The sequence below is a fragment of the Palaemon carinicauda genome, chromosome 35 (assembly GCF_036898095.1).
Source record: "Palaemon carinicauda isolate YSFRI2023 chromosome 35, ASM3689809v2, whole genome shotgun sequence".
In the NCBI taxonomy this organism is placed as follows: Eukaryota; Metazoa; Arthropoda; class Malacostraca; order Decapoda; family Palaemonidae; genus Palaemon; species Palaemon carinicauda.
Window position 1 is genome coordinate 67,948,759 of NC_090759.1, and position 13,562 is coordinate 67,962,320.

Below are 13,562 nucleotides of genomic sequence, written 5' to 3' on the forward strand. Positions count from 1 at the left end.
AATATATATATATATATATATATATATATATATATATATATATATATATATATATATGTATATATAATATACATCTATATATATAATATACATCTATATATACTGTATATATATATATGTATATACTGTATATGTAATATATATATGTATAAATATATACATTTATATATATATATATATATATATATATATATATATATATATATATATATATATATATATATATATATATAAAAGCCAGACATTTGCTCACTATTACGTAGAGTAGAATTGAATTGGGTAGGCTTTCGAAAGATGATTTTATCATTAATTAAACTTTACGTATAATGACAACAACCGATGAGTTATAAGAGACTACCACTGCCAAACTTGTCCTACTTAGTGTGACCCTTGGCTTGTGGAGGGCAGCGCAGCCGACCCTTGTAATTTCACTGGTAATGTCACTCTTTAGTCATCGATTTTATATACTTGAGAAAGCTTTTCCTCTTGAGAGACGGTATGAGGATGGTAATTATCCTCTTTCCATGGTTCTTGTTAAGGATATTATTTTTAGGATATAATTTTGATGATTGGATTTTTTTTTAAAGATATGTGTTTTAATTGTTTTTAATGTTTGTTTGACTATTTATTGTATAGTAATGAAATTGATTTTTTTACCCATTTAGTCGTGTTCTGGAGTCTAATCCAGGAAGAACGTTCTTGCTTGTCTCTTTATAGGAAGAATATACGAATCTGGATAAAGGTTAAGTAGGAAAAAAACCCACAATATGGTGAAAAATAATTATTTTAGTAGCTAGGGAAAAAATACAAGTAGAATTGCAGTAAGCTAGGAAGAGTTTTTTTCAATATATCTTTTTGATATATGAATTAAACTGGAAAATAAGTTTAATAGTGAGGCGAAGATTAATGTGTAAAAAATGTATTCCTTAAACTATATGTTAGTTATGAAGAAGTGGTCAGGTAGTGTCAGTCAGTAAATATGCCATCCTTTGTATTTCTTCAACTATGAAAGCTATTTTTTATAAATGCAATTGATTTTGTACATGATGTAGTTAATCATCCAGAAAAAAACCATTTGAATCTGTTTATTATATTTTAAATAAAAGGTAGTGGATGTTATTAAATATTTGTAACTTGACAAATTCCTCTTTTATAAAGACAATTGATTATGTATATAAACCATTTAATCGTTTAGGTGAAAATTATCATTATAAATTTAATTATAGTATTTTAAATGAAAGGTAGAGAATGTCAATAAATTTGTATAACTTGAATGAAATAAAAATAATTTAAATAATAAAATGGTCGAAATATCAAGGGAAAATTTCCAGCTCCGAAAAAGACATCAAACATATTCTCGTCATTACTATATAATAAAATAAATAAATTAATGAGTGTATCACTAAACTGAAAATAAAATTTTCAGTAAAACTGATTCATTTATCTTTTTTTTTTTTTCAGAAGGACACGGTCAGCCGATGAGACGACTTTACGAGCACCATGGACGACAACAGCAAAAGACAAGGCACCAGGTAATAGAATCTCTCTCTCTCTCTCTCTCTCTCTCTCTCTCTCTCTCTCTCTTTCTCTCTCTCTCTCTCTCTAACCAAAATTTTCTGTCTTTGTCTTGTTTCTCTTCCTCTTGTTATGTTCAAGTTTTTCATAGTTTATATATGAAAAATTTATTTGAATGGTATTATTGTTCTTAAAGTTCTTGTAGTTTTTCCTTATTTTCTTTCCTCACTGGGCTATTTTTTCTCTGTTGGAGCCCTTGGGCTTATAGCATCCTGCTTTTCCAACTAGGGGTGTAGCTTAGCAAGTAATAATAATTATAATAATAATAATAATATACCGTAAAGCTTATATATATATATATATATATATATATATATATATATATATATATATATATATATATATATATATATATATATAACCTATCTCTTTTTATATATATAATACATCTATATAAACTGTATTATAAATGGATAGATAGACTATATATACAAATTATTTACATATACATATATATACTGTATTATCAATAAAAATAAATAGATATATTATATATATATAATTTATATATATATATATATATATAATTTATATATATATATATATATATATATACACAAATATATATATATATACAATTTATACTGTATATATACATATATAATCTATTTATCTATTTGTATTTATGATACAGTATATACTGTAGATGTATATATGTAAGTATATATATATATATTATATATATATATATATATATATATATATATAATCTATCTATCTACAGTATTTATATATACGATACAGTATATACTGTAGATGTATATGTATATATATATGTGTGTGTATATATATATACATATATATATATATATATATATATATATGTATATATATATATATATATATATATATATATATATATATATATATATATATATATATATGTATGTATACAGTATATATAGTCTATATTGTTTATATATTTGTATATATAATATATCCATCTTTTTATATATATTACAGTATATAGATGTATCTGTATATATATATATATATATATATATATATATATATATATATATATATATATATATATATATATATATATATATATATATATAGTTGTGTGTGTGTGTGACTCTATGTTTAGAAATGTATTGCACCTATTATTCACATTAAGAGTCTTAAATGTGGGGAGGTTGAATTTTCAGTTTGAACAGATAAACATGTTTCATAATATTTAATGTTGATAATTTTTCATATTAAGAATAAAGCAAATTTTATAACTTTTTAAGCAAAAATTTCCCTTGCAAGCAGCAGCAAGATTTGAATATTTCTTATGATGCTTAGTTTATTTTGAAAGATATTAAACTAGATATTAAGAAGGGGTCGATCTGTCGTAATGCAGTGATGACTGTATAACAAAATGTAAAAATTGTTTATTTTCTCAATGGCTGTTACAATTTAATTCATGATAAATATTTATTCAAATATATTACTTTATTTTCTCGTTACAGAGTATTTAAGAAGAGTTCGCCAAATGGAAAAATAACGGTATATTTGGGCAAAAGAGACTTCATTGACCACATCACACATGTTGATCCAATAGGTAAGTTTTGTATTTCATTATTTGTTTATTTATTATTATTCTAATGAATTAAGTCTATACTATCTTATGTGGTATTACTTGAAAAGTATGGGTCTCATTACCTCCACCAATGAAGTTGGGAGGAGGTTATGGATTTGCCCCTGTTTGTCTATTTATTTGTGAACAACCTCTTGATCACAATTTTGCTCATAGAGTAGTGAAATTTTTATGGATTAATTGTTATGATGAGACGTGGAAGCGATTCAATTTTGAAAATCTTAGGTCAAAGGTTAAGGTCCAGCAAAAAATCAAGATATAAGCTGCCGTGGTGGAGGTCTGCACTATCAGAGTGCTTTTCTACTTCTATTATGTTATAGAATGTTTACACATTTGATAAAATGCGATAATGTGTGCATAATTATATTCCTTATTTGGTTAACATTGTGAGGTGCTTTTGCATTTATGCAGTGGATTACAGCATTATTATTACATAGGAAGTTAGTTAAATGTTCATTTATGCTGTATAAAACATTTAAGATCTAAATTTCATACAATTGTTAACTTACCTTTACAAAGTCTGACGGACTGTCAATGGACTGTCAACGCTAGATTCAGCCTCACATAAGGTGGGGCAATCATAAAAGGGAAGCACTTTATAAAATGGACAGCTATGGCTGATCATTGTAGCCTCCTTTGTTATTATAATCTTGAACAGTTTGGATTTATTGCCTGTACAGTACTGTTCTGTGATATCCTTATCTCTTGACTGTCCTTGTTTTCTCTTGGGCACATTTCTTAGACTGAAATAAGACATTATAACATACTGGTAAATAAAACACACTGAAAGAAATAAACTAGAGATAGCACTGAAATCATCCAAAAATAATGTAAACTAGAAAACCACTCGAAACCACCTAGCCTTTCCCAGAATCAATTTAGACCGTAGGCATATTTGTAGTCCAAGTGACAACCATGTGCAAACTTAGGGTTAAGATTAGCGTTAATTCTGTCATACTTTTGCATTTTCACTTTTACTTTGCAGATGGCGTAGTTTTAATTGATCCAGAATACTTGAAAGATAGGAAGGTCTTTGGCCATGTCCTGGCCGCCTTCCGCTACGGACGAGAAGATCTAGACGTGCTGGGTCTGACCTTTCGTAAAGATTTGTACCTCGCTTCAGAACAGATATATCCCCTTGATCCGGCTCAGAAGAGACCCCTCACAAGACTACAAGTAAGTTATCTTTTATTTTCCTTTGATGTTTATGATGTTTAAATTAAGCAGTTGTTTTAACCCTTTAGCCCCCAAAGACCTCATTGTCCTCTATGACGCATATTTTTTATATATCGTACATGGAAACTGTGGTTAGAAGAATGAAATGCCAACAAGGGTTGTGGTGACCAATGGGGTAACGTCTGACTGGTGAACACGCCAGACGGGTTCGAGTCCCGCTCAAACTTGTTAGTTTCTTTGGTCGCTGCAACCTCACCATCCTTATGAGTTAAGGATGGGGAGTTTGGAGGAGCCTATAAGTATCTGCTGAGTCATCAGCAGCCATTGCCTGGCCCTCCTTGTTCCTAGCTTGGGTGGAGAAGGGCGTGGGCCCTTGGTCGCTGATCCTATGTATATATAATCAGTCTCAAGGACATTGTCCTGCTCGATAGGGCAGTGTCACTGTCCCTTACCTCTGCCATTCATGAGGGGCCTTTAAGCCTTCAAGATTTTTTTTTTTTTTAATAACTTTAATATTCACATCCCTATTATTTTTTTTTATAACTTTTAATATTCACATCCCTATGAAAACATCCATTTTATTATTGACTTCTTCCCCTCTTTGTGTGCCTTCCTTTATGATAATTGGCTTCCAATTTCCAATTTTTATTTAATAGGCCATCTGAGCTCCAAAAATGTTTGGAAGGGCTTTTAAGATGAATGAGAAAGAAAATTATGATTAGTGATGCTGTAAAGGTAATTATTTTCAGCTCTTTCCTATCAGGGGAAAATAAACTTTGCCATAAACACTTCATCGAAACAATGTTTCAACTTGCTCTTGGTATTGTATAGTATTATAGCCTCCTACAAAGTGATTTTTTGTGGAAAATATGCAATTAGTTTTAAATTGTCTTGATATACAGTACTGTATACTGTGTTGCACTTAACGTACAATACTGTACTAGTAGTGAAATGTAAAAGTACATACTATTTGTCCTTGCAGTGTTCTTTGGCCCCCAAGTATGTTGTTTGCCGCCTTTAATTTTAAATTTCTTCCCTGTAAAACTTCTATACTATTCCTACCTAACTGTCCAACTTCTTAAACCCTACCCTCCACTATTTTTCCCTTCCCATTCAAAAACAAATTCATTGGACAAGCCTGATGAAAATCTTGAAATTAACCTGTTGGTTTCATAATACTAACAAATCTGTAATAATTATGTTTATAGTACACTGTACCCATATCATAGAATGAAGTTACATTAAAAATCTAGTTTTTACTTTTGAAACCAAAAAGCTTATTTTTTCAAGATCCAGCATCATATAGTGCCGTGAAGTTGGGATCACATTTGGAAAGGTTGTTCAGCCTGCTCACTTATGCATCAAGGAATATTGCGGAAGATTTCCTTCAAAGAAAATTAACATTGCTGTGTTGAAGGAAAATAGTAAAATATGTACCTTTCATAACAAGTCAATATTAAAAGCATGTGTTCTTTTTTTCAGGAACGTCTTATTAAGAAGTTAGGTCCCAATGCCTTCCCATTTTTCTTTGAGCTCCCTCCTCATTGTCCGGCCTCAGTCACATTGCAGCCTGCACCAGGCGATATGGGAAAACCCTGTGGTGTTGACTATGAGCTGAAGGCATATGTTGGGGACAATGTTGATGATAAACCCCATAAAAGGTATGAATATTGTAATGTATTTTATGGTGTAATGCCTATTTTCTAGTCTTATGGCAAAAATTATAGCCAATACAGTACTATTTTGCCTATTTAAGAGCAACTGAGATTGGAACTCACTGAATTTTGTTCCATTTATAAATTAGTTTGACTAGAATTATGTATATATAGTATTATCTGGTACTTTATTTTCTTTATATATACCTATTCACATATTAATACTTGTGATATTTTCAATTGTCACAACTGTTTTGATGTTTTTTTTCATGACTAAGGTTTTCATTATTATATCAAGAGAAGTCCTCCAAAGTATAAGTGTAGGATCTATTTATCAGCTATCCCAAACAGCTCTGCTATAGGAATGGTTAATGAAAATGTGAAGAGCTAGTTAGGGCAGATGAAGGCAGTACATCTTTAGCAACATGAAATATAAAGCTTTACTGTGCTTGTAGCCTGATGCCTTTGGAAGGAGTAGCCATCTATAGGGAAGGTCTACATCTGAAATCTTTTACATTTACAGGAATTCCGTACGTCTGGCCATAAGAAAAGTAATGTATGCTCCCATGAAGCAAGGAGATCAGCCCAGTGTAGAAGTAAGCAAAGAATTTATGATGTCTCCAAATAAGTTGCACCTTGAAGCCTCTCTAGATAAGGAGGTAAGCCACCAAGATCTCTTGTGAGACTTTGTTTCAAGTTGATTTATTGAAAAATATGGATGAAGATTATATAGTTTACTGGTTATAATGTCTCGTTTATTTTTTTTAATTAGTACTGTACTGTATTTCACTGTGCAGTATGAAAATTAACTAAAAATTTAATTATTTTTGGGTATTTGCAGTTGCATAGTGCTTATATATTAATGTATGCATCCTTTGTAGTTTTCAGTGTATTATATCGTCACCCTCATAAACTAATTGCCTAAGTCATTTTCTCCACTTGTTCGGAACTCAAAAAAAAACCTTCTCATTTCCTAATTCCTTATATCATTGTCTTGAGTTTCAATTCACAAATTCTTAGCAGAAGAATTTGTGAATTAGAATTTGTTAATTGAAGCTCAATACAATGGTATAAAGAATTAGGAAATGAGAAGGTTTTTTTTATTTCCCAACAAGTGGAGAAAATGACTTAGGCAATTAGTTTATGAGGGTGACAATATTTGCCAATAGATATAGGAAAATTAGATCACAATAATTTTGATGTGAGATTAATGTTATATTAAAAATAATCATGAGAATAACTTTTTCTTATTTTATATTATAATGTTTATGTTATTTTCTCAACAGTTGTACTATCATGGAGAAACAGTAGCTGTCAATGTCCATATACAGAATAATTCAAATAAAAGTGTCAAAAAAATTAAAGTTACAAGTAAGTACAATCTCCGACTCATTTCAGTGACTGATATATATTCATTTGGAGATACCAAAGGCCACTCTGGAAGGTTCTGTATGGCTTTAGACCATAGGATTGTTGGACATAGACTAATCTATTATAAAACTTTGTGAAATCTTGGATTTTTCAAAGATCTGGACTTATGATCCTGCACTATTAAATCAGGTCCATTGAAGATTTATTTTGTCATTTTAAATTACTGTACCAAAACCAATTTGTTTTTGTCAGATTCCAATGTTATGAGTATTCATTAAATCATATTTGGTTAATTTAATTCACTTTTGTTCTTTCAATTTAATAAATGCTGAACGTGTTGATTTCTTTTGCTTTTCAGTCCGACAGTTTGCAGATATTTGCTTGTTTTCCACGGCGCAGTACAAGTGTACAGTAGCTGAGACGGATAGTGAGTAAGTAACAGTTGCACACACCCCTTATTCCTTGAAGACCCTATCTTTGAAAATATTAAAATAACTTTGCCACCTAAAATATTTTTTGAGTATTATTGATCTTTACTGTACTGTATAGAAAATTATTTTACCAAATTCATGTGGTATCCTCCAAGTATCAAAGTTTCTTGGTTCAAGGCAAGCTTTCCACAGTGTTGTATTTTGTAAATAGTCTTACAAATGTCCTGGTAATCAGAAAACTAAATCTGTTTATGAAAATTTAAATGGTAAAATAGAATCATTGATGAATAACTAGATGATGTGAATATGTAATTGGAGATTTATTGTTGAGATATTGAGTTTTTCAAGGTTTTCTTTGACGTTAAAATTGAAACTCACTAAATTTGGTTGTTACATAAGGTATAAGCACTCTTTCTAGGATGTGTTAGCACAATGAAAGCTTGAGTACTAGAAATGTAGGCTAATATTGTTAGATATTTGCATTACTATACAAAAAATTAAAATTTTTGTTGCTTAAAGCCTTATTTTTAGCACATAAGATGTTAAGATAATCATACTAGTATTATAAGATAAGAGTAACTGTATACAGTAATTAAACAAGGGTCACTAAAGAAGTATCAAGTGGTAGGGGTTTTAAAATCATATATTATGATCCATCGTTTACAAATAGATACGCTGTAAAGTAATGGCAGTAGGGGAGTCAGGATATGAAATTTCATTTGTTGTGGATAAAGGGGAAGGGTGGGCTGTGGCACCCTAGTAGTACCAGCCAAACACGGCTGAATCTCTCGTCAGACTGGGAAGAGCAAAGAGAAGAAAAGTCCACTTTTGTTCTTTTTTTATATCGACTACCTCCCAAAGTGATGGGAAGTGCCAAGGTAGATAGATAGATAGATAAGATATTTCCAGAATTAATTACTCATTTTTTTCCAAACGGTGAAATGGAAGTTATATGCAAGGTATATGAATATAAACTATTAACCCCATCCACCTGTAATGTTCTTAGATTATATGTTAATCTGAGTCTTTAGAAGCTTTACTTTATATTCTCTTCATTTTGACCATAAAAGAAAACTATTTATATAACAACACACCATGCTGCAACCTGTTTTGTGACTTAAGTTTAGTTGCCCCAATCACAGTAGTTACAATTGGTGAAATTACCACTTGATTGGCAGTTTTTCCATCGCTTCCTATTGCAGTTCTTCATATTAACCCTTTTACCCCCAAAGGACGTACTGGTACGTTTCACAAAACACATCCCTTTACCCCTATGGACGTACCGGTACGTCCTTGCAAAAAACTGATATTTAAATTTTTTTTTTCTATATTTTTGATAATTTTTTGAGAAACTTCAGGCATTTTCCAAGAGAATGAGACCAACCTGCCCTCTCTATGACGAAAATTAAGGCTGTTAGAGCAATTTTTAAAAAATATACTGCAAAATGTGCTTGAAAAAAAATAACCCCTGGGGGTTAAGGGTTGGAAATATCCAAATAGCCTGGGGGTAAAAGGGTTAAGAAGCTTTACTTCATATTCTCTTCATTTTGACAATAGAAGAAAATTATTTATATAATAACACACATGTTTTGTGACTTAAGGTTTAGTTGCCCCAATTACAGTAGTTACAATTGGTGAAATTACCACTGGATCGGTAGTTTTTCTTATTGCAGTTTTTCATATTAATAACGTTGTTGTTAGGGTGCCAGCTTTATAGACAAGTCAATCAATCAGCCATGCTCTCATATCTTTTATAGATTATCCAGTACAGTACAACGTTTAATTAAATGGGATCTTGTAGAACATTTTTATCTATAATCAGACATTTAGAACTTTTAGATTTCCTGTCTTTGTCCATAGAGAATAAGAATGCTTATACCTTAAGACCTAATTTTATCAATAGAGGAGTAAATCAACATCAACTATGCACTATACAGTACAGTAATTCCTTATGCTAATGAGTATATTTCAGTAGATAATTTTTTTTTTGTAAAAAGCTTACAGAAAAGTAATAAACTAGTTTACACAGTATATATAGCCCTTTGATGTTATAATATGATATTTGATTGACATAAAGACTGCTGATGATAATCCTAAATGCTTGAACGATGCGAGTTATTTTGTGGCAGTTAGAGTTGTAGCGATGAGTTTTAATGAAAATTGAATTTTTAGATTTTTCATAAAATTTCTCCATGTGTACTATCTTTGTAACTTCTTGCTCATGTGCAACTAATTACAGCAGCGCTATGTTTTCATGTACTAGACATTAGTGAAGCTTAGAACGTTTCATGAGACTATAAAGAAATTAGATTTCCTAACTCCATCCAACGATAGTTGCCTCAAGACATAAAAAGAGGCTGGGCAAATCATATCTGGTATAAAAGTCACAAAAAAGTCAAACTCTCATAACTGTATAAAGAAAAAAAAAAGCTTTTTTTGCCTTCTCCGAAAAGGCAGACTATAGATTTGAAGTAGGTGACTGTAGACACTCAAAGAAGCTTGATATAGTATAGCTCTTGTCTTTCCTGGTAGAAGTGAGGTCACTACTCAGGCCTGGCAATGCTCTTCTTCAATTGTATTTTTATTCAGTCTTGGTCCTTCGAGTACATTCGTCCACATATCTGGTCATCAACTTGCAAATAGGAGATACAAGCACAAATCCAACGGAAAATAACAAAGATGAGATGAAGAAATACTGTAAGAAAACAATACAATATTGTATCATGTAAATAGAAAGCAAAATGACATTTGTAATAGCCTAACAATTATTTCACATGAAACCCAACTTTTTTTTTTTTTTTTTTTTTTCCTCCAGTTGGAAATCATGGACATGGGATTCAGGTTAGGCCTACCCTAAGGCAAAATTTAACACAATTCGACTTACTAATAGCATCTTGGAACCAATTGAGTTTGTAAGTTGAGGATCTTCTGTAAACGTAAAATAATGGACTATTTTAATGCTTAGTAAACTGTTTGGAGAGAAGTGCAGAAATCTTGCGTAAATAGGCAGGACATGCAAAAGGATTGATTGGATATAGAACAGTTAGGAATATTCCTTTGAAGTCTTTAAAAGTGCACCATAGTTTGTAATATAAAAATATTTTATTGGGAGCATTAGTGCTTTTTATCGTTAATACGGTAGTAATTTTGTTGACTTTTATTTTACTTTGTTATTGAAAAATTCTATGATATAGTAAAGAATTGTAGACAGGCAGTAAAGAGAAATGTTCTAATAATAGCAAGGATTTGAAAGGAAAATATACAGTAGCTTAAGAATGTTTCAACTCAATAAGTGAAATACACTAACCTTGTATTTATTTTCTTGAGATGAATACGCTTTTAATTTATTTAGTATAACCAAGTATGATTGATTATAATATAAGGGAAATATTGCCTTATTGATATTGAATAGTCATTATAATTCCATAGCTATGAATCAAAATTTATTTTTATTGACATTGTCTCTGTGACATCGTTGAATTTTATAGGCCTACTTGCCCTTGTCAGGACTGTAAGTCTTGAACATATGATATTTAATAATCAACGATCGATATGCAAATGCGCATCGAGGTACAATGGATATTACACATGGGAATTAACATTCAATGTTTATTTTCTAGAAAATAGATTTTCTCCAGCTTAAAACGTTGTCTTGTTTACAGACGTCCTGTGTAGTCACATTAACTAGAACAGTTTTGCGCCAGGGAACTGTTACGGTAGATGTCTTAACAAACTTTCCTTTTCAGGTTCAAATGTTATAAAAATAATTCTACTTTTCAGTGATTAAAGTTTATGATATATGTCTTTTCCTTTATGTTTTCTTTAGCCATTGTCTGGTAGGAAGGTTAGGGAAATATTCATTGTTGTTGAAACCATTGTTTCTAAAGGGAAAAAAATGGGATTAGTATCGTAAAATCTTCATATAAAACAGGAAGCAGAGAATATTGAATTTAACCAAATCATATTATCAGGAGTTTCTTCTTCATTTGGCATTTTTATGTTTTATAATTAAAAGGCCAGAAAGAGATGGAAAATTGTGGTACTGTTAATGATTTGTTCTTGAAAAACAACAACAATTAGTCTAAAGTAGTTTACTTTTTACAGTACATTGTATGGATTAGTTTTGTGACCCCGCTTCCTTTTTTATTACATGAATCAGATTTAGAAAATGGGGGAGATTTCAACCATCTTAAATGCTTTATTAGGTCAGAGTACGTTTGCAGCTCGTAAATGTTTCCACAGCAGAAAAGAATATTTGTAAGGTTTTTGTAAATTGTATTAAATATGAAGAAATAACTGCAATGTTTGCAACATTAACACTTCCCTTGCAGCATTGTATTTTAATGCTTAGAATGGTTTGCCTTCCATGGAAAGACTTTCCTTTTGTGATTTTATGCATGAAGCTGATCGTGAATGTGCTAGGAGCTGAACTGTTTGATCTTGATAACAAGCATTGCATATGTATTATAGACATACTACCAGGTCAGTGGATGTGTTTACACTGACCCTTAATACAATATTAACAAGATAGTTTTCAAAATATGCAACAGGCACCATTATTTCATATAGAAAGAGAAGGATACCGAGGTTTAGTAATGTATATAAACTAAATCGGAAGAAAAATGATAGGTTAGGACTGCACATGTTTGTGAAAAGGAGGTACTATTTGCTATAAATGTAGACGGCAGGTCACTAGTGCTTGATTATTATTATTATTATTATTATTATTATTATTATTATTATTATTATTATTAATGGCTAAGCTACAACCCTAGTTGGAAAAGCAGAATGCTATAAGCCCAGGGGCTCCAACAGGGAAACTAGCCCAGTAAGGAAAGGAAACAAGGAAAAAATAAATATTTTAAGAATAATATTAAAATAAATATCTCCTATGTAAACTATAAAAACTTTAACAAAACATGAGGAAGAGAAATTAGATTGAATGGTGTGCCCGGGTGTACCCTCAAGCAAGAGAAATCTAACCCAATATAGTGGAAGACCATGGTACAAAGGCTATGGAACTACCCAAGACTAGAGAACAATGGTTTTATTTTGGAGTGTCCTTCTCCTAGAAGAACTGCTTACCATAGCTAAAGAGTCTCTTCTACCCTTACCAAGAGGAGAGTAGCCACTGAAATAGATCTATTCATTATTATGTTTCCTAAATGTAATGTCGGTAAACTTGAATATAGATTTGCATAGCTACAAATAGATATAATGAGCTTACAAAATCTGATTAATTTTATCCATGCAAGCTTTAAAGTAATGTACGGGAAATGTAAGAATTAGAAGAAATTGAAATTTATAGAATAAATCTGGATTGTCACGAACCCTCCGAATTGTTTGCATGGGATTCAGTTATTGATATTGCAATTGATCATGACATGTCTTGTACAATACATGAATTTTATCTCACCGTCACTGCTTGGCTTAGCGTGTTATGACAAGAAATGAGTCCGTTGATAAGATAAAAGGGTTACCAAAATAGATAAGATACCCTTTATGGCAAATTACAATCACCTTTTAAAAGGTTTTTGATCCCATAGTTTTTTAATTTCAGTAATAAACATTTTTCTTGAAAGTAATTTTTCAGTATTGCCAGGAATAGGAACACTAATATTTTCCATTGAAAATATTATCTGTCTCAGTTGCATTAATCTATCATTTTGTTTTTTTCTATATTTCTAAAACATATCTTTCTAAGGGACATAGTGTGTATGTACTTGATCTTTAAATTACACAAAACAAAATACGGGTATGCAAGTCAAA

At 30.7% G+C, this 13,562-nt stretch overlaps 1 protein-coding gene across 3 annotated transcripts in view; it reads left to right on the top strand.

Moving 5' to 3' along the window:
• krz (beta-arrestin protein kurtz) overlaps nt 1-13,562 on the top strand; it is a 71,966-nt gene that overhangs the window by 9,922 nt on the left and 48,482 nt on the right. For 2 of the 3 annotated variants that reach the window (XM_068359254.1, XM_068359253.1), the window contains exons 2-8: nt 1,462-1,532; nt 3,033-3,124; nt 4,146-4,336; nt 5,819-5,997; nt 6,515-6,650; nt 7,278-7,362; nt 7,721-7,793. In XM_068359254.1, coding sequence (XP_068215355.1) covers nt 1,501-1,532; nt 3,033-3,124; nt 4,146-4,336; nt 5,819-5,997; nt 6,515-6,650; nt 7,278-7,362; nt 7,721-7,793 — 788 coding nt within the window. In that variant the 5' untranslated portion in view covers nt 1,462-1,500. The remainder of the gene's footprint in view (nt 1-1,461; nt 1,533-3,032; nt 3,125-4,145; nt 4,337-5,818; nt 5,998-6,514; nt 6,651-7,277; nt 7,363-7,720; nt 7,794-13,562) is intronic. The other variant, XM_068359255.1, reaches the window with a different exon arrangement.